Raw genomic sequence first — 26538 nt, 5'->3', positions numbered from 1 at the left:
AACTTGTAAAAGAAAAATGCAGACATACTGAAAAAAATGACACTTATTCAAACACAGAAATAATTTTATATTTCAATTAATACATCTACTCAGTCTCTCTCCCTTTTTACCCTCAAAAATTTCCTAAGAAATAACTGGAAAGAAAAAGGGAAGATGGGCAAGCAAAATCTTCTGGATTTTCTTCTCCTTTGTCTACATAGTATTAAGGAAAAAAGAATCCAAAAAACCAAAAAACCCAAACTTATCCACCAGGAACAATTACACGTTTTCATTTTATAGTCTAACAAGGAACTTCGGTTTTCTGATTCAGCCACGCTAACAATTCCTTCTGCTACAAGAAGTTTCTTTAATCTTCTACTGAAATAAAATTTCAGTATAATACAAATAAGCATCAAAATATTTTAAGCATTGAACTGATCAAGAATGGTCAGTCTTACTCTGGTGGCCTAGAGTCAAATTACATTTATAACAGAAAGATATACAAAAAGAAGTTATACCAGCAGCTACATTTTCACTGAACTTGCCATATTTCATATAATGGTCATACCGTGTTAGCAAAAAGAAGTTTCTGACAGTGGAAGCTGCCTCTGCTGCTGCCAAAAGATTTACCTTTTTGTTTAAACCAAGTTTTTGTTAGAGGTTAGACAGAAGTAACTGAACACATGGAAGAGATGTCTATCTGGCATATTATGCTCAAAGGGGAAAGCAAAATCCTCCTAAGTTTGCGATGGTTTGTTTTGGAAAGTAAAAAAAGGCACAGACCAGCAGTTTATTTGACTGACTTCAGTAAATAAACTGAAGTTTATTTACTTCAGTTTGTTTAAATAAATAAATTGTCAGCTACCTCACAGCATTGAATAAGTGGTCATATATAGCTAATTATTGAAGGAAACTGGAATGGAGAGAAAGAAGAAATACAACCATCCATTAGTTTATCTTTTTTTAAGATTTAGCCAGTAGAAGAGCAATACAGTTACTCATTTTCACTTCAAATTAAAAGCAAAAATTGAGCTATAAGGAAAGGAAAATTAAACTGGGTAGAAGTAAGTTTCCTGTAATATTATAGTTAGCTTAAAATAACTAAAAGACTTACAATGCATTTATCAAAGTTCCTTTTGACAGTCACCAAAACATTTCCAAGTGTTGTGCTGAGAAAGGAAGCTGGGTCCACATTTTGTGCTGTCCATACATGATGACTCATCTTAACTAACATATAAAGTGAGTTAAAGCTATCGATTTTGTCCCCCAGTGCTATAAGATTATTCAGCTCAGGTTCAATACAACGAAATATTTTTGTCATCATTTGTCGGATCATGTCCTTCCTATTAAAAATGCATAAGATAAAAATATTACTTTGACAGTTTATGAGGCTATGTTACACTCTTTGCTAACATTTTGAGGATAAATTTATTTATTGCTATAGTAGTCTCATTTGAATTCAACAAGTCTCATGATTTTCAGAATACTGCTAAGAGAGAAAATGCTAATGCCACACAGTAAAAATCAATAATCCCAAGTATAAAATATTATAAAAAAGTGTTTTCTGTGTGGAAGTTGCCACACACACAAACTCACAACTTTGCTAAGCATATTTTCCAAAGCACATTTTACATATTACAATGCCTAGTTTCACTTTGCAAGCTATTAGAGAATTAAGTGCCTTTTTTATAAGACTACAGACAGAAACATCCATCTATGCAACTTTTTAAATTTACTGCCACATTCAGTGTCTGGGCACACATTAAGAGTTCACTACTAACTTTCACCAGAAGGGAACAATTTCGATTACAGAGAAAAAACTTTTATGCGCGAAATAAATACACATGTAGGCTCAAGAATTACTAACAAATTGCAGCAGCACATACTCGGACAGTATTGTTTGTGGAACACCAGAAGTGTATGAACGAGATGAAGTTCCTCCATCCATTTCCTCCCCTTCATTCTGTAAGAAGAACAAATGTATATAAAGGAAACTAAAAGCTTGTCTCCAATTCTATATTTAAGTGATAAGTATATCTGACAAAATCAACATAATTATCAGCCCCCATTCCACAAGTAGCAATTACAGGGATTTGCAAGGTTCTGGTATTTTTATGGTTGTGTTCCACCAAATCTGACTCTATCCACAATTACTACCCACTGCATTCCTACATAGCATGATGAAGTGTTTACTGTGATCTTAGGAGGAAACAAAGCCATGGCAAAATAAACATGTCAGTCCTTCTTTAATAAATTTTGTACTGGTCAGCCAAAAATAAAAGATTCTGCCAGCTAATGGAGAAGAACAAGTTACTGATCACGCGGATCACATAACTGCCAGATAAATTCAGGAGTTATCTTTTAAACAGGTCTTTTATGGGGCCTGATGGATTACTCTGCCACCGAAGTAACAAATAAGAGTCATACCATTGCTGTTCCTGAGATGCTCTGATGTTGCTGCAGTTTGAAAAATTTACTAATGAAGTCCTGTTCTGCCAGACACAGAGGCTCTAGTTCACTTAATACTTGCTCAAAAATCTAAAGAAAGCCAAATATTTTATCAACACACCAAATAATATGAACAGTTAGTAATACTAATTTTAACTGTTTGTTGCCTTAGACGATATATTTTCTATCTTCAGTAAGCTTTACAAGACTAATTTCTACTTAATAGAAATGGTAACAGTTTGTACTTGTATCTGCATCTTCAACATAGTCCCATCTCATACATATAACACAGGTAAGAAAAGAACAATCTATGTTTTTCCACAACTAAAAGTTTTCTAGCCACAGCCTGAGGAAGGACTTCTGTGCTATAATGAAAACATTCACATTTTACCAGTAAATCACTGGTTCTGCCACCCTCTTTTCTGCCTGGGTTCCTGAGAGGAAGAAGACAAAATACAAAGCCTCAGGGAAGAAAAACAGGTAAACTGTGTATGTAAGAAGATAACTGCCCAGTAGAAAAATTTTCCATATATCTCTGCTACATAAACCAACAGCAAGTTTTGCACTGAAACAGAAGCATTCATCACAATTTTTAGATTTAATCTAAAATGAAACAGTATTTTGGCAATAATTCATTAAAGTAATTGAAGTTTATTCATACAAGCTACTGAAATTGTAAGTCAGGTGTTAGACATGCTTCTAATCTGTCATCTTTACACCACACAAAATTTATTCCACAAGTATTTATAGTCACAGTCATGTGTTCCCTATGGGTGTGAGATAAAAGTCAGAAGTTGAAAGAATTAGCACAATACCTGTACTGGTATAAAGTTGTTTTTAAAAAAGCTATCATTTGAATGCTAGAGAAGTTGCTGATACAGATGTGTAATAACTTAATTGTTTCATACAATATTTCCTCCCAGAAAAAGACTGAGCAAGGGGCCATGATCAAGTCCTGGCTAAAAGAAGATTATGCTTTCTTATCTTTCACTTTTGGTAATATAGTGGCAAAATGCAACAGAACACACGAACATCTGTATGGAGAAAAATAAAATCAGTTGGAGAATCCATCAGTTCAGTTCCTATTTGCTTAAAAATGTGTATTTGGCCTAAAATTATTAGACCGTATTGTACGCTTTAAAGATCACATGCAGCATATAAAATACCTGGAATCTTATAATGAGAGAATAATACTCTGATCTACATATTTCTTAGAAACTGCCTTTTTTAGATGTGTAGTGCATACAGAATTTGAAATTTACATGTTTTAAAATTTAAACAGTACAGATTTTTATACAAGGATTGGCAAGACGCTTCTGTCTTGGTGAAATGCCTAGCTCCTACTTTCTGCAAACTAGGATAAAAGAACAGAAGTACCTTGACTTGGTGTGTATTGGCACCATGCACCAGGCAACGAGCCTGCATATGGGACAACACTTCTAATACAAAACCTGACAAAAATTCTATGCAACATTTTGCCCTACCTTGTCAAATTTTGTTCTATCGGCCACATCAAGGTCAGAGGCAGACATGTTTCCCATATCCAACAGTGAGGATGACTGAGACCTACGGTTTCCCGAACTCTGAACAGAGAGTTTATTTAGGCTGGAAGTAGACCCAGTCAATTTTCCAGAACTTCCATGAAGACCTGTGGAATAGACACTATGAAGGAGGGAAGCAAAGGCAGGATAAAACGTTCAAGAGCAGTTCCGTTACAGAATGCAGGAGATTAAGAGTTGCTAGTAGTCCTACATTAAAATCAAACAACTCCATTTTTGTCTAAGCTGCAAATGCTTTTACCATAAAGACATTATTTTCTCCTGACAAGGTAAATGAAATATCTCAGCAAATTTCAAACTACAATGTAGATACATAAGCTCTCATTGTGAAGTATGGGAAAAGGTATAAAAGGCACAAAGCTTTGAAATCCAGGAACACTGGGATAGATATTCTCCTTGAGAACTTGAAAGCAAAGACCAGTTATGATCTTTGTGAATGTACTTTGGGCAAAGGCTGCCAGAAGCAGAAGAATTAATTCACAGGATTGAAAATATTAAAGAGCTTTATATACACCAAGACACTTTTTGTTCTTTCTGCTGTTAACATCTTTTTGTCTACATGGCTTGCTCCAGCTATTTTGCTGGACCTACAATCCTATAGTAACCCTATTGTTAATGTTCTCCCCTCCTTTTGATCATGATTAACATACGGATACTTATTCCTGATATTCTGGGGCCTTCTCCTAGGTGAGGAGCATTTTATTTTTTTTTCCCAATTTTTCAGAAATGTTGGAACAGGATGGGGAAATCTAGTAACAAGACCAAGAAATCATCAATATTTTGACCCTCATGTAAACTTTTGACATCTCAACCATAAAGAAACTTAAAAGCAACCCTTTCCTTTAACTGCTATGTTGGCATCTGACCTAGGGACACAAGACAAAGTCTATAGATCTAATAAAAGTTGTCACCTCAACCTATTGGAAGAGTTAGAAAACTAGGACAAGCTCTTAGGCAGAGACATATTTTGTATCAGCCAGTGGCGTGGGGAAACCAAAAGTTGTTGCTTTAACCTGCAAACCTCCTCTACTTCTACACTGGGCCATTTTAGCCATGCTTCATTTTTGCTTTTCAAAAACAAGATTCTGCTAATGCTTATTTCATTCTGAATGGAGTGCTTCAGTGTTAAGTAGATTTTCCACAATGCAGCACTACATCTTTACATTGACACACATGCATTGACAATACCAACTAATGCAACTAGTTATACTCACTCTCAGTTTCCTGTTTGACAGCACTTTCTTTTCGAGGCAGTGTAGCTGGGATGGATTAGGTTGCAAGCATCAAAGACAAAGACAAGTTAAAATGCAGTTTGCACAAACCATGCACAAGATGCAAGTTAAGCTCTAACTGGAAAGAAACATGCAGAGAACTATAAGCAGCAAGTAACTACATGGCAAACACATTTAGTTGGAGAGGTACTATTCCAGAAATTCAGTGTCTAAGCTACATGGAAAACAAAGTAAGTTTCTAGGTAGTAAACTTGGCTTTGACTTACATAGTATGTTCAAAGAACATTTTTGGTAACATATTTAGAGTCCTCCCAAATTGAGAAGTCCATTAAATTAGGGCTCTGTTTGTCAAAGTTAATATTGCAAAAGACTCAGTTTCCAAAAAATCTATCATCATATCGATAACAGACATGAAATTAAGATGTACTTACGTAATTCTGTACTGAGTCAGATATATTGGCCACCTCTTCAATTTAAAAAACACGCACCAATACTGCAAAATCATTTGCATTGACAGACTGGCTAATCCTTTCTGTGGTTCGCAAATCAGGATGTTTACATAAAGAATACATTTTTTGTATTCATGCTGCACCAAAAAATGATGACTGCAAATTTGGAGAGGATGAAAACAATAAATACATAGGAAAAAAAAATTTACAAGGTGGTTTTTATTTTTCCTGGTTTTTGCAGAATAAAACAGTTTCCTCAAGTGGACTTCAATGTGAAATTTAGGGTAAATGGGCATTTGCAGTAAATAGAGAATCCCTAACCAGTAAAAGCCATTTGCATACATACACTAAAAGCAGTATGTGATATTAAGAAGATACTGATGAAGATGGATGCTACAAGCTGCCCAAAATGGAGCAGGCAAGCAGAACCTACTGTAATAGAATGAGTAAATACTTCCAAATGCCACAAACATGTCTTAAATACCAGATGTTCTCAAGTAGGCAACACTACTTACAGTTACAATGTCCAACTGCAAAAAATTGCAGCCTGGTTTTTTGATCTTGGAGATTTTGGCAGTTTTTAAATAAAAAGGTTTAGGCCTGATCTATTTGGCGTATACATCTGTCATGCATTGGTCCCACTTCTTCATCATCCTCAATTTCCAAATGCATGGGACTGTATTAGAGAATGTGAAGAACTGCAGGCAAAGATCAGGCCCTGGACAATCGGGGGAACCACAGTGGCTTTCAAGAAACCACAGCATATAAAAATATGGCAGTAGTAGTACTCTTTCCCACATTGATTTTTATGGTATTTAAGTATCAAAGTCTTGGCTTCATCAGAAAAGAAGAGAAAAAAAAAACAAACAACAAACTACTTAAGACAAGTGTGAATGCTCACGACCCAGATTTTTTTTTGCCATAAAAATGCAGACAAAGAACCTTGCAGTAGCACAGAATGCCAGAATTCTCCCAGCATTGCCTCTGCATTTAGGGCATTCAAATAGCAGTGCTATTCCCAAAGCACAAAAAAAAGGCAAGAACACACACCAACACAGCTTGGAAACAGGTCATCTTTAGTGTCTGCATACAACTGGGGCATTATGCATCTACACTATTCCTCAAATAAGTTTACTATTAAGAAGTGATGTATTTTGAATTAATGAACAACTAGTAATAGTACAGCCACTATCTTCAACATAGAAGCCTTTGAAATTACACATCATTATAAGCGGTTACAAAATAGCTACATTTGCACATATACGCAACAGAAGCCTTCTCAAGGTGCAGCTCTTATGCTGGTGCACTGAAGGACCTCTTTTCTCCAAAATGCCTGATCACTCCCTAACATTTACAGAAGTTAGGAAGTTGCTACCAAAACTGTCTCCTCATAACTGCAGATCAAAAAGAAGTGCCAAGACAAAGTGTTTATAGACTATTTTAGAAATTAATTTCTATTAGGATAAAGTGGTTTTTTTTCCCTGCAGTAAGACAGCTTTTCAAGATTCATGAATTTATCTGTTCTGACAACGATACATTATGGCACCACTTGCTGTCCAACAGCTTGCTAAGATATATCTTTCCAGCTTCCCCTCCCTCAGTCAAGCCTCACCACTCTCCTGCTTTCTTCCTTTCATTTCTTTTTTTTTGTTCTCTACCATCAAACTCCAAAGCTTAAGTTCAGGATGCAAAATAGTCTTGGCAGAACTCACTAGTTAAAGCCGTAAATCATTTCTGAATTTAGAATTTAGAAACTGGTGAACTGTGGCAAATACATACGTTTTAAGCATGTTTTGAAACCAAGCAGTTTGAAATATAGAATAGCCAATATATAAAAGCACCTGTAACACTGTTGCTTTCTAAGTATTTAAATTCTTTTTTTTAAAGCTTCATTACCATTCTTACACTAGGCTACTTAACCCTAGCAGGAGTACATACTCACTTAAACAGAAAGACCTACAAGTTAACGAAGTATGAAATCTGGTCTCAGACTATAGGTAATTCCCACTGAAAAGATAATGAAATTGACAGGTTTCCTTAGGCAGAATTAGTATTAAAACTAGCTTCTTCAAAATCCATTCAAAACTTATTAAAAGCAAAAACGACAGCAGAAACAACACACACGTGCTGCTCAACCTTGCTTGAATTACAAAAGTTGATTTGTCAAATCTGTTCTACTAATAAAGGGAGATAGTCCATGTAATAAAATATGGCTGGTAGTTTGTTAAAAAGTGAGTGTAGACTTGAAAATCTGACAAATATCGTATTTTATCTTTCTGCCTTGACCAGTGTCACAGATTTCAGTTGTGCTACTTCAGCCTCGTGGAAGTCAGAAGTTCACCAATTGTATTTTTCATCCAACTTCTTCTACCTTACCAAAAGTAAACAATTTTACACCACTATAAAATTGGCTCTAGGTACTGTAGTATTTCATTAGCAGATAGTAAGATTCAAAGATACATGCCCCCTGGAAGCTTACCAAACTTTTTTCCTTCTCTGGTTGTGCCTGTCATCTTGATCTTGGCAACTTCAAAGAAATCTTTTATTTCCCTTTCATACAGTCGTGATAAATAATCCATATAATTCTTAAGAGAAAAATGTAAACCAGTTAACAGGTATACATATTGACTTTGTTATCTTAAATAGTTCTTAGAAACCAGCAAGTATATAAGTTCTACTAAAAAACAAAGTAGCATAGACAAAAATGTATTCATGACATTTAAGCAGGTTATTTTCATTCTCCTAGTGAGTTCGCTGAACAACAGACACTACTACTTCTCCTCCATGAGGAAAGATAAGCAAGTTGGTACATGCAAGTAGGATTACTAGTAGCAGAGCATCATAAAGTTCAAGGGTAGAACAGACAGAACTCAGCACCATTCTCTGTAGCCTCTTTTACCAGACTCTTACAATGGTCAAAAAAGGCAAACAGGATGCCAGTCCTACACATCTTCCTGAGTACATGACTCTTTATTACTGTTCTCAGAAAGAAAACAAAAGAGCAGAAAACTTTGGGAGGCACAAGCTCTGTGTGCCTACTTACTACAAGATTCAGTCGATCTCAAAATAGTTTGTTTGCAACACTGCCAAAAATAAGCTCAAATTTTAGAAGGGCAACTAAGTTTGAAAATTATCTGGTTTGTTTAGATTTTTAGAACAAAAGTTACAGAATATTTTTTTAATCAAGGATCACCCAGTAATATTTTTCCTGTGTTCTTCAAACTTTTGTTACTTAGCACACATAATTCATAAATATTTAATTCTCTTAATTTTTTATTATAAAGGTAACAAAGACATCAGTCATTCACCAATTATTTGCCTTCACTGGAGGCAGAAGAAAACTACTTCAAAGCCATTTTAAGAGTTTAATTTAAATCTTCTCTGGCTGAGTTTTAAGAATGACAGTACTTTAATAAAAAAAGATCACTTGGTCTGTAAGGACTAACTTTCCCTTGGCTTCTATCTAAACATTTTCTACACTTCTATAGTAACTTTTTCACTCCATGTCCATTTTGAACAAGACAGTTAAAAGGTTTTTTTATATATATATATATATATGTGTGTATATATATATATACACACACAAAGCCAGTGTTTCTATTTCATCTATTTGCAGAAGTCTGCTGAAGCTTTTGATATTTCCAAGTGAAATGAAGGTCATTGAAACAAATATGTTACGCAGGCAATAAGTACATCAAGATGAAATAGCTTAACTGCTTTTCTTACGAGACTGTAAAATGGCAAACTTATTTTACATTAATATTTATATCTTATGAGACTTCAGAACAGAGACACAGAAACTTGAAGGAAAAAAAACCCACAGGATGCAACAAATACCAAAAAAAAAAAAAAGGTGAAGTTTCCTATTCCAAAGAGGATGAAGAGCATTGAATTAAATTTAGTATAAGGGAATATTAAGGGACACACGCACACGCGTGGGCAATTCTTTTGACTCTCAAAAAAAGTATGTTACATACATTCTCTAGCATCATTTGAGCACTTCACATACCTTCGTTAGCCCTTCGTATTTTCCATAATCTGTGTTCTTAAGCCACTCCATCAGCTTAGCATATCGAAGTAAATCTCTGTGAAATGGGTGGTGATTGGGTAGTGTCAATTCAACAGAGTGCTGGGCAAGAGTAGAACTCTGATCATGACCCTTGATAAAAGAGAGTATTAAAATAAGTCTGGAAGCACTATACAGATCTACTAGAAGTTTCCTGAAAAACTTAGTATGAAGACAGCATCTCAGTCAAACTGAGGAGCATTAAGATAACTTGCATAGAAACAAAGTCTAGAGATGCAGATTGGAATGAGATCTAATATAATACGAAATCTGAGATATTACAGCTGTTGTAGGTACTGCATCTCAGTAAGCTTGTTCATTGTAAAGCTCTTTGTTTACCACTTCACACTAAATGCAAAGTACACGCGAGTGAAGGTACAATGACAAGTGTTCAATTGTTTCTGAAAAATTATAAGAGATTATGATGTTATCTTTCTAAGGAAAAAACTTAAAAGATATTCCCATACAACATAAGACATTCCAAGTCTCCAGTAATCAACACATGGCCTAGGTGCTAATGATAAGCTTTATGCTACACCTCTGAAAGTCTACCCCAAGTCAACCTACTTTAGCCCACTTTGGCCAAGCCTTGGTCAAGTCTTAAAAACATCAGCTCACACACATTCTCTCTCCCTCCCCACAAATGCAGGTACGCACACGCTATCAGTGAACATTTACTAGAGTTAAACAGTTTACAACATGCAGCATAAACCAATCCATTTAATAGCAAGCTACTAATTTCACTCTCCTCATGTTTTCTGGCTCCTGAAAAACGCTATCCTGTAAGTGAAGATCACATAATATTGGTTGAACAACACATGATTTAGCTTTTTTAAGCTTTTATTTGCTTGAAGTCGCAAGTTTCCTGGACAATTCCAGAAGCAAGCAAAGTAACACCACAGCTCAGCCACGTAGCAGAACACACAACCATTAGCCCTTGGTTAGCGAAGGGGAGAAAGTGATTTATTTCAAAATGGATTTAATATTTTCTGTAAAGCCTTTTTTACTGGGCTTGTAATAAATATAGCAACAGAACTCCATCTTAAGTATAGTTTGTGCTGTGGCAGCACAGTAAGATTGTCCTAATTAGTTTCCAATTCCTGTAGTATAACATGCAGGTGTTTTATACAGGTCAGGTCAGGACAGAAGCAGCATTCCTGGGCAGTTACTTCTTGGATATGACAAGTTGGCAGAATATAAGCTACACAGTTAAAAAACTGCCTTTCCATGTCTAAGTTGTAACAGAAGCCAGTTTGCATAGCAGAGTCATAATTAAAGCAACGTTGTCTTACCCTTCCCTATTGTATTAGGTACTAATCAGTCTTTGATTAAAAAAGCCCCAAAAGAATCCAAAATACATTCAGATTATATATATACGAGACGAGTCTTGATATTATTTGTGAAAGACTAACATGCAAACATGCTTCTGTGCAAACATGCCAGCTTCTGAATAAAGCTTTGAATTCTACTTTGTAGAATCACAGAATGGTTTGGGTTGGAAGGGACCTTAAAGATTATCTAGTGCTTGCACTCTTCATAAAGCTAGATGACAAATCCCCTCCAAAGGTAAGTATCTCTTTCCAAGCCAGCTTTTCCACAGGACTAACCATTCTGGTTACCCTAAATTATGTCCTGTTCAACTCTGCTCCAAAATACTATGGAGCTTCAAGGTGTTCCTTCTCCATCTAATTAGCAAGCTTCCTCTCACTACACATAACATTTATATGATCTGTTACTAAATGATACTGCAAGTTTGTTATTAAAGTATTTCATAGTTTCAAAGCTTCAGGCTATTTTGCATTTCAAAGGTGAAAAGCCCAGAGTTGCCTTTGAATTCAAGGCTGAACCTGGTTGTTAAAACACAAACAAAACCAACACAATAAACAACCAACCAACCATAACAAATCGTTAAAGTTATAGACACACAGTAAGGTTAATCAAATATTATTAGGACACCATAAAGACAAGTACGTTAATTGCTAGTAACAGTTACTGCTGTTTTTAACACTGCAGTGAACAGCAATCCAAAGTTGCATTTCTGTTTAAAACCTTTAAGATTTACTCTCATTTTTATGTAAAGGAGATGAAGCACCTCAATCTTACAACAGCATTGAGTTTGTTTGCTTTTAAGAGAAAGAACAATTTCATACTTCCAAGATAATATATTTTGGCCAAAATGTCAATGCAACTTTGGTTTTCCATCTAATGAGTTCCAAATCAGAATATGTCTTGCTTGTATTAGCAGCTACTTAGACATCATGTTTCTGTTTGCCGTTTTAAATTAGAAATCAGAAAAAACAAAGCAGATAAAGATATGCTTTAATTTAAAGAAGTATTCTAAACAAACAGTACAACTTCAGATGTTAAAGTCCTCTAGTTAGACTTTTCAGAAACATGGACAAAAATCTGTTATGCCTCCAACACTTGAATCTGTACCTCAAAATGAAGAACACAGACTTCTTTTACAAGAAGCAGAAATGCTTTGCAGAGGCTCATCTCTTGCAGCTAATGAACCTGCTTAACCTTACAGTGAGGTCACATATTTTATCTGCTCTATTTTATCTGATCTATTAATCAATACCTCACAGCTAATAGCACGCCAAAACTTTTCAGAGTGAGTTTATATGAAAGACAATGTGAGACCACTGTTAGTACCAGAATTTAGAAATAAATAAATTTTAAAATTCCAAATTGGCAATAGATTCTCTGAAAACTCTCTTTAGAAGTATTTCATCAAAAACACATAGTATTACATAGTAATAATCATCATCTTTTACCGTTTTTAAAAATAAAACCCTCAGAACAGAACATCAGCAAAGGCATTCTGTTGAACAGCTACTTTCATATGCAAGACAAATATTCACGTGATCTCAAATGCAATTTTCTATACAATTATCCATGATGACTCTACTCCATTTTCTGCACACAGACTAATACATGAAAACTAAAGCTTCTAAAACTTTGATTGTTTTAATATGCATAAAAATCAAATGATTTTTATTTATAAATATTACAATTTCATGCAATTGCAATATCTGTACAGTTGTTTGCATATTACAATTTCCTGAAAATATTTTTCCTCCGTACATTTCAATCTGTCTCTTAGCAATTTCTGGAGATCAGATCAGAGGAATGTTAGGTCACAAACAGATAAACAAAGTTTGAGGGCTGATAAAAATAATGGAAGTGAGAAGGGGCATAAGTCTGATGCTCTGCAATCAGAAAGGAAAAATTTCTTTTTGTAAAGCCAAAGATGCAGCTGCTAGTTAGGTAAGTCAAGCTCATAAAATTAGTTAGAAAAGCTTGTAACAAACCCAATGTACTCACTGGAACTGAAACAGAGTGGGACCTGTTACAGAGTTGAAGAAAGTTCTGAGCAAACTAATTGGAGATAAAGAGATACAGAAATTAAAAAACTGATGCTAAAAAAGACTTTAGGAAACAAGTCTCAGGACAGTGATTTCTGAATATTTCAAGATAATGCTCAAAAATCAAGGTTTAGACATTTTACTTTGTATGTTTGCTGAGGTTTTTCTATAGCCCTTGAAGTTCAGACAGTGAGAACTCCAACATTCTCTGACACCCTTAAAAAAATTCAGTGCTTTTCTTCTCAATTAATAAGCTTTAAAATTAAAAGAAATCCTTATATATCACATGATGTATCTAATTCAGACAGCAAATCCACTGAAAAGAGGTGCCTTTTTTTTTTTAAATGTAAGAGACTTCTGTAGGCAACTATAGCTTGGCATGCTTAGTAATATCTCTGCCTGAAGTGCTTCTAGCAGTCCATTCATTTACTGAGTATATTATAGAATATGCCCAATTTTAGGTGGATTGTTTTTCTTCTCAGCAAAAGCTGGTGACTGAAAATGTTAAATAGTAAGGAGTAATACCTGCTGGACAAATACGCTGTTCAAATGACTGGCAAGTCTCCGTGCAAATTGCTCACGCAAGTCACTAAACCGCTGCTGTTGCTGTTTCACTGCGTGAAGCATATCATGTCCTAAAAACAAAAAAGAACTTCACAGAGTACAAAATACAGAGAAATATATTGTATATGTGAGCCAAAAGGATCAGAGGTCACTATTCTCTCAATCTACACAAACAAAACCAGAAACTAGTTGCACAGGCACGTATGATAAAGGCAGTACCATGGTACGTTTTTAATATTAGAATAGTTTAATAAAAACATTACCTGGACGAAGAGCTACATTCATACACTGTAGAAGGGCATCTGCTGCATTAGTGCAGGCCTCAATGCCTCGAGAAGATGTCAGATCTCCCTCCTGAAGGGCCTTTATATGACCTTTAGCCAAATCCATGTGATTCTACAAAATAATAGATAGTACTGTTCATAAGCAGGTTAGCCTGCTATGCTGCAGAACCAAGAATGATAAATGATTCCATCACTATAAAAACTTACTGAAGTTAGTGCAGTAATAAAACAGAAAAATAAACTCAACATTTTAAATGAACCTCAAAGGCAGTTGCTAAAGAGGGTAGTGACCTAAAAGAATTATATACCTCATATGAACAACCACAGTAAATGCAACAAAAATGCTTACCACTAAGAACTCTATCTCTGACAGTAGTTTCACATTATTTGTGTTGCTGAGATGAATTAGGTGGTTGCTTTCTGAAATCTGATCCATTTGCTCTTTTACACTCTGAAGCATTTCTTCATAACTGCTCAGCTTTAGCTCAATTTGGTCAACTTCCTTTAGAGCTTCATCCAGCAACTTCATCAAGATATTCACCTGCTTCTCCGAGGCCATAATTGACTGGATATTTGCCTGTACAGAAAATTAAGCCACAACATTTTAAGAGACATTTTTATATCTCAGATGCATTCCGAGATCTCCTTCTGTCTCTGTTACTTTCAAACACTCTCCAAAACTCTCAATGAGACAAAACAATATAAGCGTGTAGTACTTCTCAGTGTTACTAAACATAGCAGTTCCTTAGTCTATGACACTTCTTTATTCCATTAAGATATAAACCCCAAAATCTACTCAGTTCTTAGAACGGAAGTATTTATCTACACAAAAATAAAAACCAAACAGTAATCCCTAATACACTGGAACATTTTTTTGTTCTAGAAAAGCGCCTTAGGTGACAAGGTCACATTTTCTGTTACAAGATGACCTATCTCTCTGACAACAGCCATTTTCAAAATACAGAAGAAACATACAACTTAACAGTTTGAGGAGATTGTTAACTGTTCCCTCAAGACTGTATCCTCTGCATCTCCTGAAGGTTTCCAATTGACCTCTAGAATGTTGGGTTGATTAAAAAGCAAAGTAGCAAACAATATGGTACTGTTACAGACAGCTGAATAGGACAATGTCATTACACTTTTCAGTGTTTCCTAATTACACCGAGAGCAATATTTTACGTATAAGAGATCACATCCATTGACAGGAACATCTGCTCTCTCCCTTCCTGCACCCCGCCTTTCAAGAAAGGTAATTCAAGAGGCATTTCAAAATGCCTCCCTTTTTTTTTCTTCTCAACTCTTCATTTGAAAACCTGTGACTCATCCCAGAAAGCCTGGAAGGTAAAGAGCAAAGTTGAAGATCTTTAACATCTGATAATAGAATGTAGCTCTGCTTAGGAGCAGATACACATTTAAGTATGTGACAGCACGTATTAGCTACCTTTTCAAAGAAAGCTACACAGTCAATATCAATGAAACAGTTCAACATGCTACCACACTGAATGACAGAAAAAATGTTTACCCCATCTAGCACTTGTAACTCTCTTGATAACTTCTCTGCAAAGGCTTCAGCATTAGAAATAGCATATTCACATCCTTCCATCATTATTTCAATATCCTGTTCCTCTCTGGCATTTAACTCCTGGTATTCATCCACAGCTTCTTCATCACCTCCTGCTACACTTTGATTCTCTCCACTTGGAACTGATTCTTATGTAGAGAATGGAAATAAAAAACACTATCAAGGGCAGAAAGTCACAAGCATTTTAAGAGTTAAGTACATACTTAAGTATGTTCAACTGCTTTTAAGTAAATGAATCCATTAAAGAACTTTCCTAACAAGCAGCTGCCACCTTTGTACACTTCTTTCAAGTCTCAGTCTTCCATAGGATTCATTAATATTTCCAGAACTGGTTCCCAACAGTGACGTTTTCTAAATTATGCAACACAGGCTAAATACAAATGGCCACCTTCCTATATTGCACATACAAAGAGAAATTTCATCTCAGGTTATTCACCTCTCATGCTGGTAATCAACATCAGAATATGTAACAGTGTTAGCAGTAGAAGTTAGATTCTCCTTTGGTAGACAGAACATAGGAAAACGTACTAAAGTTAATGAAGAAATGTATCATTGAATAACGATAATAATATCTTAATGCTCAAAGTAAGTCTCACAGGAGGAAGATCAGTACTGAAGTGAAAATTAATAACAATGTTGTCATAAACTATGATTTCTCACAGCAGTGCTTACTTTATTCAACAAGCCATTTAAAGGCTGACAAGCATTTACAAAACATTAATGCAGTCCAGCCAGAAAGTATTTAGGAAATTTGAAACACTTCTTTTATCTCTAACAATTTGATAAGCTATACAAACCACTATGGAAAAAAAAAAAAAAAGGCATTTTATTTAAGGAAAATTGCTTACAAAGCAAGATAAAGGAAAAAGGTGTTACGCACCTTCTGCAACTTTAGGCAGTTCTGAAGAATTACAAGGTATGGAAAAGCAGAGGAAAGGAAGCAGAGAATGTTAGCTAGACAAAGCATGAACAGTGGGTATATTTTTAAGTGGCAGTAAGTTTGACAACTTTAATATTGCACAAACTTGAAAAGTTAGAGGTTGGTTAAAAACAAATTTCAGTTAACACCAAGATACAGGAATGCTCCCAGTTCTACAGTTCGAATTCAAGTTCTTCCACACTAGCAAATCTAGTATTTAATATCTACAGTTTAACTGCTTTGGACAGACCCGGGATACGATACTCTTACTCACTGGGCTTTACTAAAAAATTTTACTACTAAAAGATAATGTAACTGCAAAAGTATTTAACACAGCATGAGCAAACAAGATACAAAGCCTTCTCAGCAAATCTGTCACATAAACTGTAATAGGGTCCAGCAGAATTTAACACAGGCTTCACAGTTTAGAAAACTCATATAAACCCTCATAGCTTTAGCATGGTACTTCGTGGTAAGAAGCATCGCTTTTTAAAGTGCTTTTCTAATTCAGGAGAAAATGAGGACAAAAGCAGATTTGTTACACATTTAGACCCACCAGTTCTTGCAGGTATATTTTATATTGTTCAAGAAACTGAATAGCCTAGAAATACAATAAGTTTATCAATATTTAGAGCTTCATTAATGAAGTGTTTTGTCTCAGTCCTCTAACAGAAAAGCCATTATCTAGTTGCCTTGTTTATCTGAAGACTTTGAAAATATACAAAATTAAAACTGAATAGGAAAACCATCAGGATTAGGATTTTTATGTGTATCTGCTTTACATCAATAATTATTAAACTTTATTAAACTTAATATACTGTTGTAGACATTTACCTTCCAAAAGTTGTGAACTAACATTAGTAAAGTCAATTTTCTTTCGAAGATATCTCTGATTGAGTTTCCAGATACATGAAATGAAGGTGTTCTTTTCCACTGTGCTGCTGGCAACCCATTTGTACACTTTGTCAAAATGCAAGTCAAATTCAGGACTCTCCTGCAAAAGATGGGATATGTTACAGGCCCAACAGTCATATGATTCTCTGAGCAGCAGAGGTTGCTTACATATTTAGCTATTGAGAAGACAGGATAAAAATTAAATTACACAGTTGCCAACCTAATACACGAGCTCCAGCACCCTGATGCACCTTAATGAAGATGCTAAAACATTGAAAGTAAAAAAAAAAACAGAATCCATGCTATGAAGACAATGTTTTGTCAAGCCAGATAAGGCAAAAATAACACATAATACAGTGATCTGTAAATTTCAACAAACATTTGACAGTACTGTCTGCCCTGAAACACTGTCCTTAGAATGACTAATGCCTTGAGTTAGCACTCTGAAATTGAAAATGGAAGCTGGAATTACTGACAACATATACAACACAATTCAAGGAGACTTGAGGGGAATAAGCAAGAGAAAAAACATAGAAGCTTGATGTATTTTTATAGGTATGATACTATTTGACAGCACTGAACAGGACAGAAAAGACTATTTGGTATTTTAACAGTAAAAATCTACTACAGAAGTATTTTCTACTAGATTTATTGCCTAATGAGAACATTACTTTGATAACAATTGAATAAAGTACTTTCTACAGCTGCTTGTGAACTCAGTATGGACTCTAACTGGTAACAGTCTGTTTTAAAGATCACACTACAAGCATTTCAGGTTGGGCCTCCTTCTGATGAAAAATGTTATTGCCTCAGATACATATCAAATTCTTATTTACACAGTTTGTAAAAACTGCTATGGCTATTATTTATTTCTTACATTGTCACTACTATTAGTAGAAGCAGGCTGCACATGAAACCGCACATGATGAGAAATATTTCCTGTGCAACACAATAAAAGCAGTTCTGGTTTGTTCTTCTTTTCTCTGTAGCTTATATCGATAAACATAATTACAGCTGAACCCAGGACACATCCATTTCTGAACAAACAGTATCATTACATAACATTTGAGTTGTCTCAGAACTAGTACAAGAAAGGCCTGTGTCAAGAATTGCACAGCATCACCTTTGGAAATGAAAACATGATGCACTTATCAACTTTAATTCTTACATTTTTTTTAGTATGACAGAGTTTGTCATTCAACATTTGACTTTTGAAAGGAAATTTCAAAGTTATTCATTAGAATGGTATACACATTACAGCATATTTCTGAAAACAATTACTGAATTTTGTCTTGTAAGAAAAAGCCCTGAAAGACAGTATAATTTAAAATGGAACCTGTGGGAACTGCAAGCCGTCCTGTTTCTGCTATGTGGATAATTAACAAAGAAAAATGATTGCTGATAGTGCACCTGGGTCTGGAGCAAGCCAGGGAGTGTTTAGGTGCAAGGCTGGTCTGGGAAACAGCCTGAGGAGTGATTGTTTATAATGGAATTTATAGTGACTGAAAACAGTCCCTGTGATTGATGTGGTTTCTGTTTGGCTTCACAGCTCAGACCCGTATCTGTATGCTATATATTACCATGCTGTAGCGAATGAAAAAGAACTGAACAGGTTGTGAAAGCTCTGTGCATCTGTGTGTGTGTTTAGCCTCTTTCTTAATAGCGCTGCAAATGGTGCCCCGTGTGTGATAACTAGACTGCTTAACATCGCAGTGCCTGCATGATCCAACGGGGAATTTCTGGTACCGACATTCGCCTGTTAAAAGGTCAGCAATCCCCCACTGAATGGGGAGTTACAGGGTTTCATTAAAAAAATGGGACAAGCAGAATCAGCTGAACAGAAATCATATTTGAAAGTTTTACAACAGATTTTAAAATCCTCTGGATATCGTTTGTCTGACAGACAAGTAATGAATCTTTTGTTATGGGTCAAAACAAATTGCAACTGGTTTCCAGCAACAGGATCCTTTCATTCTCAGATATGGAAGAGAGTTGGAGAACATTTACAGACTTGAAATTGCCTTAGTATGAAGGTTCCTGTTAATTTAATAGTGACATGGCATTTTGTCTATTTTGTGTTATCTAATTTACAACCTGTTGAGGATATAATTCAGAAACATGATAAAACAAATGATCAAAATACTGATAATTTGAAAGAGCAAGGACAGAAGGATGAAAATATCTTTTCTGAGAAGCCTGATGATCCTTTTGATCCTGGCTCCATCGATTCAGGAAAGAAGCCAAATTTATACCCGCCTCTGATGCCATTAAAGACATTCACATCGAATAGTCCTCATGCTCCTCAACCTACTCCACCTCCCTTGCTTGGTCTCTATAAAGAATCATTTGACCAGCCATCAGTTAACCAGAAGGTTACAAAAACATTTATGCAAAAATGTATGGGGAAAGCGATAGAGGACGGTGATTTTATTGGAGACATGGCTTTCGCTTTTCCTGTATTTTATAGAACAGATGGGCAGGGACAACAACAACCGGTACTTGAAAGTATTCTGTACATAGTATTTAAGGAATTGAAAAATCAGTGATTGGAATTGAAAAAAATCAGTGATGGAAAATGGAATTCAAAGTCCTTATACACTAGGCCTGCTAGAAATGATGGCTAGTTCAGAATCTATGGTCCCATGGGACTGGAACACTCTAATGCGAATGATTTTGACACCTGATCAATACTCAGTATGGAGATTGGAATATAGTGACTTAGTGGCTTTACAGGTATTAGATAACGCTCAAAGAGGAATACCAATTGATGCTGACATGTTAACAGGCTCTGGGCAATGGTTACACCCTCAGAATCAAATTAATCTAAACCCTTTGGTATTCCAGCAAGCTGCCGTACGGCTGTTAAAGCCTGGAGGCGAGTACCTGAATTAAGAAAGAAAACTAGGGTCTCAGGAACCCTATGTGTCTTTTATAGACCGATTAAACAATGCTATACAAAGGCAGGTTGGTAATCCTGAGGCTGCTCGTGTGCTTTTATTTCAGCTAGCATATGAAAATGCAAATAGAGACTGCAAAGCAGCTTTAGCCCTAGTCAGGGAAAAATTTACAGACATTGCTGAGTTTATTAAAACATGTCAGGATATCGGTATGGAGACTCGTAAGGCTTCTATACTGGCTGCTGCATTATCGAAACTTAATATATATCAGCAAGGACGGGAAGGACATATTAATAAAATGTGTCCCAAAAAGAAACAAAAGCAGAAAGAAAAAATGCCATCTCAACTCTGTCCCAGATGCAAGAAAGGACATCACTGGAGAATCAGTGTAAATCTAAATTTGATAAGCATGGAAATCTTTTGTCAGGAAGCTCCAGGGGAGGCATGGCAAAACCCGATACCCCTCAAAACAACAGGGTTTTTGCAGCAAATGCTCCATCTCCAACCTTCCAGCTGCTGCAACAGGCAGCGCCAGGTTGGATGTGGCAACAAGTGCCGACACCAAATTAGATTGCTCCACTGTTAAAGCTATAGCTATGAATGCCTGGGGACCTTTACCAAATGGATTTATGGGGTTTTTGTTAGGATGCTCAAGTACAACTCCACGAGGAGTAAAAGTTCATCCAGAAGTAACAGATTCAGATTATACAGGAGAAATAAAAATTTTAGCATCTGCCTTAAATGGCAGTTGTAAAATTCCAAAAGGACAAAAACTTGCACAACCTGTTTTGATTCCATACTGTGTGCCAAAAGAAGAAATTAGCACAAGGAACACCTCTGGATTTGGAAGCTCTGGAAAAGCTGAGGTCTATTGGACCCTGGAGATTAGTCAGAAACAACCTTTATTGAATTTGCAAATAAAGGATAGAGTCTTTAGTGGATTAACAGACAACTGGGGCAGATGTTTCGATTATTTTACAATCTCAATGGCCAACTGAATGGCCCTTTGAAAAGACTTTAGCGACTGTAGCCGGAATAGGAGGTATACAATCTCCTCTTAAAAGTAGTCAAGTCCTCAAAGCTACTGCACCGGATGGTGCTTTAGCTGACTTTCAAACACATATACTGCCAGTTTCTACAAATCTGTGGGGGCGAGATTTGCAAATGCAATGGAATTTATAACTTAATGGAATTTATAACAGATGGTGCAAATTTATCCTAACGGTCACTGATCTGAAGCCCCTGCTCAAACTTTCTGCTTAACAGAAAAACCACTTTTGGCTGACCAGTGGCCTTTAAAAGAGGAAAAATTGGAGCAAGCACATTTATTGGTTGAAGAACAACTGAAAGCAGAACATACTGTTGCATCTACTAGTCCATGGAACACACCCATTTTGGTAATTCCAAAGAAATCAGGGAAATGCCAACTTTCGCGAGATCTGTGTGCAATCAGTAATGTAATGCGACCCATGGGGGCTTTACAACCAGGTTTGCCTAATCCTACTATGATTCCAGCTGAATGGTTTCTTTGCATTATTGATTTGAAGGATTGGTTTTTTTACAGTTCCTTTGCATCCTGCAGATTGTGATCATTTTGCTTTTTCTGTGCCTTCAGTCAACTGTGCTGCTCCCATGCAAAGATATCAATGGACTGTTCTGCCACAAGGAATGGTGAACAGTCCAACAATCTGTAAGCAAGTAGTTTCCACAGCTGTATCACCAACTAAGAGTGCATTTCCTGAATCAATAATTTATCATTATATGGATAACATTTTGGTCTGTGCAGAAACAGAACAATAGTTAGAAACTACTGTTAATCATTTAACAGAAAATGTATGTTGTTTTGGACTACAAATTGCCCAGGAAAAAAAATACAAAGAATGTCACCCTGCAAATATTTGGGGTGAGTGCGAACTGAAAGAACAATAAAGCCTCAGAAGCTAAAACTGGTGAACAAAATCACAAATTTGAATGATTTACAGAAGCTCTTAGGTACTATTAAGTGGGTGCGTCCTATGTTGGGTATTACTAATGCCGACCTTGAACCACCCTTTGACTTATTACAAGGAGACTCAGACTTGAATTCTCCTCATCAACTTACCCCTAGAGCTATTGACGCTTCGAATATAGTGACTGAAAAAATTGAGATGCTACATGCAGATAGAGTGCATTTACACTTGTCGATTTCTCTGCTCATTGTTAATATGCAACAAAGGCCATTAGAAGTTATACATCAAATCAACAGTAACTCTGTTTACTTTTTGGAATAGGTTTTTTTACCACATACCAGGGAAAGACTGTGACAGAACAGTTAAATATGATTGTTGACCTAATCACCAAAGGCCATGCAAGGGTTCAATATTTAACAGGCCGAATTAACTGTAACAGACTTTCAGTTCCTTTTTGCTCAGTCTGCGTCTTTCCAAATACTGTTAGCAGACTTCATAGGCAAAGTTTTTCATGGTACTTTGAAACATAAATTGCTAAAAGCTCTTTCAGATTTTGATATATAGGAGCGATTCATAGTTCAAATGCAACCCATCCAGGAGGCTAAAACCATGTTTGTTGATGGCTCTAGAAAAACTGGCAAAGCTGCTGTTGTTTGCTTTGAAAATGATTTCTGGCAATCCTCTGTTATACACATGGATGGCTCTATGCAGCATGTTGAAATTGCTGCAGTCTTAACATGGGCTACAGTTGTTCTCTGCAGAATCCTTAAATATTATTTGTGACTCAGAATATACTGGTCGACTGTTACCACACCTTTTAGGGTGTTAAAAGAAATAGATAACCATGCACTTCTTGACATTTTGCTGAAGCTAAAACATTGTCTGGGAACTAGGAATTGTTCTGTTTTTATTGGACATATTAGATTGCATTCCAGCCTGCCTGGCCTTTAACTGTGGGTAATGACATAGCAGACTCCTTAACTGTTAACACTATGCAGTTTACTTCTGCAGCTATTTCACACTCCTTTTTTCATCAGAATGCCTTTGCTTTGAAGAAACAGTTTAACTTGTCTTCTTCTCAAGGCAAGCAAATTGTCAGGTCATGCCCTGACTGTCAGTCAACAGCTCAATACTCAATTGCCATGGGTGTAAATCCTCATGGCTTAAAGCCAAATGATATTTGGCAAACAGATGTTACACACATTGCTTCCTGTGGTGCCTTTAAATATGTTCATGTGTTTGTTGACATATTTTCACATATGATTTCAGCCTCTGCCCATAAAGAAGAGAAGGCTTGTGATGTTATCCAACATTCAACACGTGCATTTGCTATTTTAGGAGTTCCTTCCCAGTTCAAAACTGATAATGGCCCTGCATATGCCTCATTAGCTTTATCACGATTTTTAAAGCAATGGGGTGTCACACTCATCACTGGTATTCCCCACTCCCCTGCAGACCAGGGGACTGTGGAACCACACTGTTCTGAAATCCATGCTACAAAAACAAAAAAGGGGAAATATAGTCCCTCAAGAACAATTAGACAATGACATCTCTACACTGAAGTTTTTAAACTGCACTCAGCCTTCCATGAATACTCCTGTCACTGCAGTACAATGACATTTTGGCTCTGACAGCCTGCCTTCTGAATGTGCTAAAGTGTGGTATGGGCCTGCAGAACTGGGAAGCGCCTGTGGAACTGATAACCTGGGGGAGGGGGTATGCTTGTGTTCTGCTGCCTACAGGTCTGTGATGGTTGCCTGCAAAGTTTGTCAAGCCATACCATGAGCTGGACAGACAAATTGAAGAAGCTGATGCCTTAGATGCAGGAACTTATCTTGAAGACCCCAAGCAGAATGAGACAGAGAAAGAGAAAAAGGAATGATTTGCAAAACATCACTTGGGGGCGACTGAAAAGTCTACATCAAACTGCAAGTACTATGATGAGTGCTGTAGGCGCAGAGCCCTCTCCAATCAATACTTTCCTACCTTACTTAGCAATCATCGCAGCTAATTCTGCTATAAATACATGCAAATTAATGAAGTCTATAACCAGACCATGTTTAATGACTCCAATATGTGTGCTTGCAACGTTGCTATTATTAGAGGCTGTGATTTTGTGTGTAAACCACCTGTATTTACTAGCCAGTTGCTAATAAGAAACTATACCTTGTATCGTATGGATTTGTCACTTGTAAAAGAGATGTTAGAGTGTGTAAATGTGCAGTAGCTGCTAGAAAATGCTAAGGCAGAAGCTAGAAAGATCCTAGCACATCACAATGGTAGTGTTATAAAGCAGGTAATGGAACGAATTAACAGGGTGGGAGAACATCACTGGTGGGAAATTTGCTTTGTCTGGTCCCCCACTGCCACTAGCATCTTCAACAAGCTGCTGCACCCTGTAGTAGTTATATACTGTGTCATGGTTTAAAGCCAGCCAGACAGCTTGTTCACTCACTTCCCCCTCTTCTTGCCCTCCCCCTACTCCTGGAGGGACAGAGAGGAGAATCGAAAAGAATGCAACTCCCCTGGGTTGAGATAAGAACAGTTTAGTAACTAAGGTGTAACACAAATCACTACTGCTACCACCAATAATAATAATGATAAAGGAAATAACAAGGGAAGAGAATACATCACCTCACCACCAGCCAACTGTTAACTCGTCCCCCTCACATACATACATCCATATACACACACAGACCAAGAGAAAGAGATCATTTTCGTTTTTTTTAACCCTATCCTGACTTTGCACAGCACTGCACCAGCTACCAGGAAGGAGAAAAATGACTGCTGCTGAACCCAGGACATACTGCTAATGTAAATCTGTGTGCGCTTTGCCATGGTAGCAACTTGTTACTGGATAAGGCAGGTGAAACTGCATTGACAACGAGGTGCAAGGACTGAGGCTGGCCAAATGCCTCCTACCATAGTCAAGAGCAAGACTAGGTCGGCCTCTGTGTTTGCCACCAAGAAGAAGCTTTAGCTCCGCTGCTGTCTGCAACCCAGTAGGCGTTGAGTGGTGGGGACACATGCCATGCCAGACCTTGATGTGAAGGATGGCTTCTTCTGTTATAAGAGGGCCATCCAGGAGGGAAGGGCAGGCCAAGTAGCCTGCGGCTGGCACAAGAGATGATTTAGTCCAAATCCCCTGCTCAAGCAGGGTCACCTAAAGCAGGTTTCATCACCCTAACAGTAAAAAAGCAAAAGTTAGCATTAGTAACTATTATAATTAATAATAATATAATCAGTAACTATTGTATTTGAACCTCCCATCCTTAAATGCTAATGTCAAGAAACTGCTCTTGAGTGATTTAAGACTCCTTAAGCAGAGAAGGGGATAAGGAAAGCCAAGGACTGTGTCTTTGGAAGTAACAGCATCTATCTCCAGGTTCCCAAGACTCCCAGTACGTCTGGCCAACCCATTGGTGAGACCTTGTCTTTGGAGCCTGGACAGCACTGCTTTGCTTTGCTTTTTGTCCATGTCATCTGGAGACTTGTTAAGAATCAAAGCCAAAGTGCTCACCACCTTCATCGTGCAAAACAAAAAAGGGGGAGATGTGGGAACTGCAAGCCATCCTGTTCCAGCTATGTAGATAATTAAAGAAGAACTGTTGATAGTGCATCTGGGTCTGGGGCAAGCCAGGGAGTGTTTGGGTGCAAGGTCAGGCTGGGAAACAGCCTGGGGAGTAACTGTTTATAGAATGGAATTTATAGTGACTGAAAACAGTCACTGTGATTCATGTGGTTTCTGTTTGGCCTCATAGCTCAGACCCGTATCTGTATGCTACATATTACTATGCTGTACCAAATAAAGAACTGAACTAGAACTAGTTGTTAAAGCTCTGTGCATGCGTGCGTGTGTGTTTAGCCTTTTTCTTTACAGATGCTGTAGGACCCTTAACCTGAAAGAAGCAATTCTCCAACATGGTATTTAGGAACACCAAGGAAAATCTAGAATCTACCCAACAAGTATATGGATAAATGACAAGGTATATTTAACCTACACTTGGGGAGGGGGAAATCAAAGAATTTCCAACTTCATAGTTTTCTGCATTATTCTTCCAAATCACCAGTTAAAAGAACATAAAACCAGACGCAAGAGGATGGAGAATTTTCACCTCTGCCTGTTTGTACATCTTAGAACACCACCTCAGGACTGTACACCTTCCAACAAATAGCCAATGTCAAGATTTAGAAAAAAGATTATAAAAGCTCACCTTCAAGCTTATATGCTGCTCATTAAGAATGGTTTAAGTGTCCTAGCAAAAAACATTACATGTAGCTGAATGTCATTAGTAAGATGACCATATATTTTTTTAAGACTTGAAAAAGTACTGGTCCTTAGCACAAA

The 26538-nt window shown here is 36.7% G+C and overlaps 1 protein-coding gene across 8 annotated transcripts in view; it reads right to left on the bottom strand.

Annotated features, from left to right (window-relative positions):
• The window catches only part of EXOC1 (exocyst complex component 1), a 37777-nt gene that overhangs the window by 4626 nt on the left and 6613 nt on the right, over positions 1-26538 (bottom strand). The window contains exons 4-17 of one of the 8 annotated variants that reach the window (XM_057414157.1): positions 17285-17444; positions 16412-16432; positions 15472-15659; positions 14299-14526; positions 13929-14061; positions 13627-13736; positions 13061-13114; positions 9677-9826; positions 8147-8252; positions 5201-5245; positions 3912-4075; positions 2407-2517; positions 1866-1942; positions 1094-1322 (exon numbers count right to left, since the gene is read on the bottom strand). In XM_057414157.1, the coding sequence (XP_057270140.1) occupies positions 1094-1322; positions 1866-1942; positions 2407-2517; positions 3912-4075; positions 5201-5245; positions 8147-8252; positions 9677-9826; positions 13061-13114; positions 13627-13736; positions 13929-14061; positions 14299-14526; positions 15472-15659; positions 16412-16432; positions 17285-17444 (1776 nt within the window). The remainder of the gene's footprint in view (positions 1-1093; positions 1323-1865; positions 1943-2406; positions 2518-3911; positions 4076-5200; positions 5246-8146; positions 8253-9676; positions 9827-13060; positions 13115-13626; positions 13737-13928; positions 14062-14298; positions 14527-15471; positions 15660-16411; positions 16433-17284; positions 17445-26538) is intronic. The other 7 variants (XM_057414207.1, XM_057414174.1, XM_057414181.1 and 4 more) reach the window with 7 other exon arrangements.

The sequence above is a fragment of the Pezoporus wallicus genome, unplaced genomic scaffold, assembly GCF_028554395.1.
Source record: "Pezoporus wallicus isolate ANWC-B61680 ecotype Strahan unplaced genomic scaffold, APGP_CSIRO_Pwel_v1 contig_5709, whole genome shotgun sequence".
NCBI lineage: Eukaryota > Metazoa > Chordata > Aves > Psittaciformes > Psittacidae > Pezoporus > Pezoporus wallicus.
This window is presented reverse-complemented; position numbering and strand designations above follow the sequence as displayed.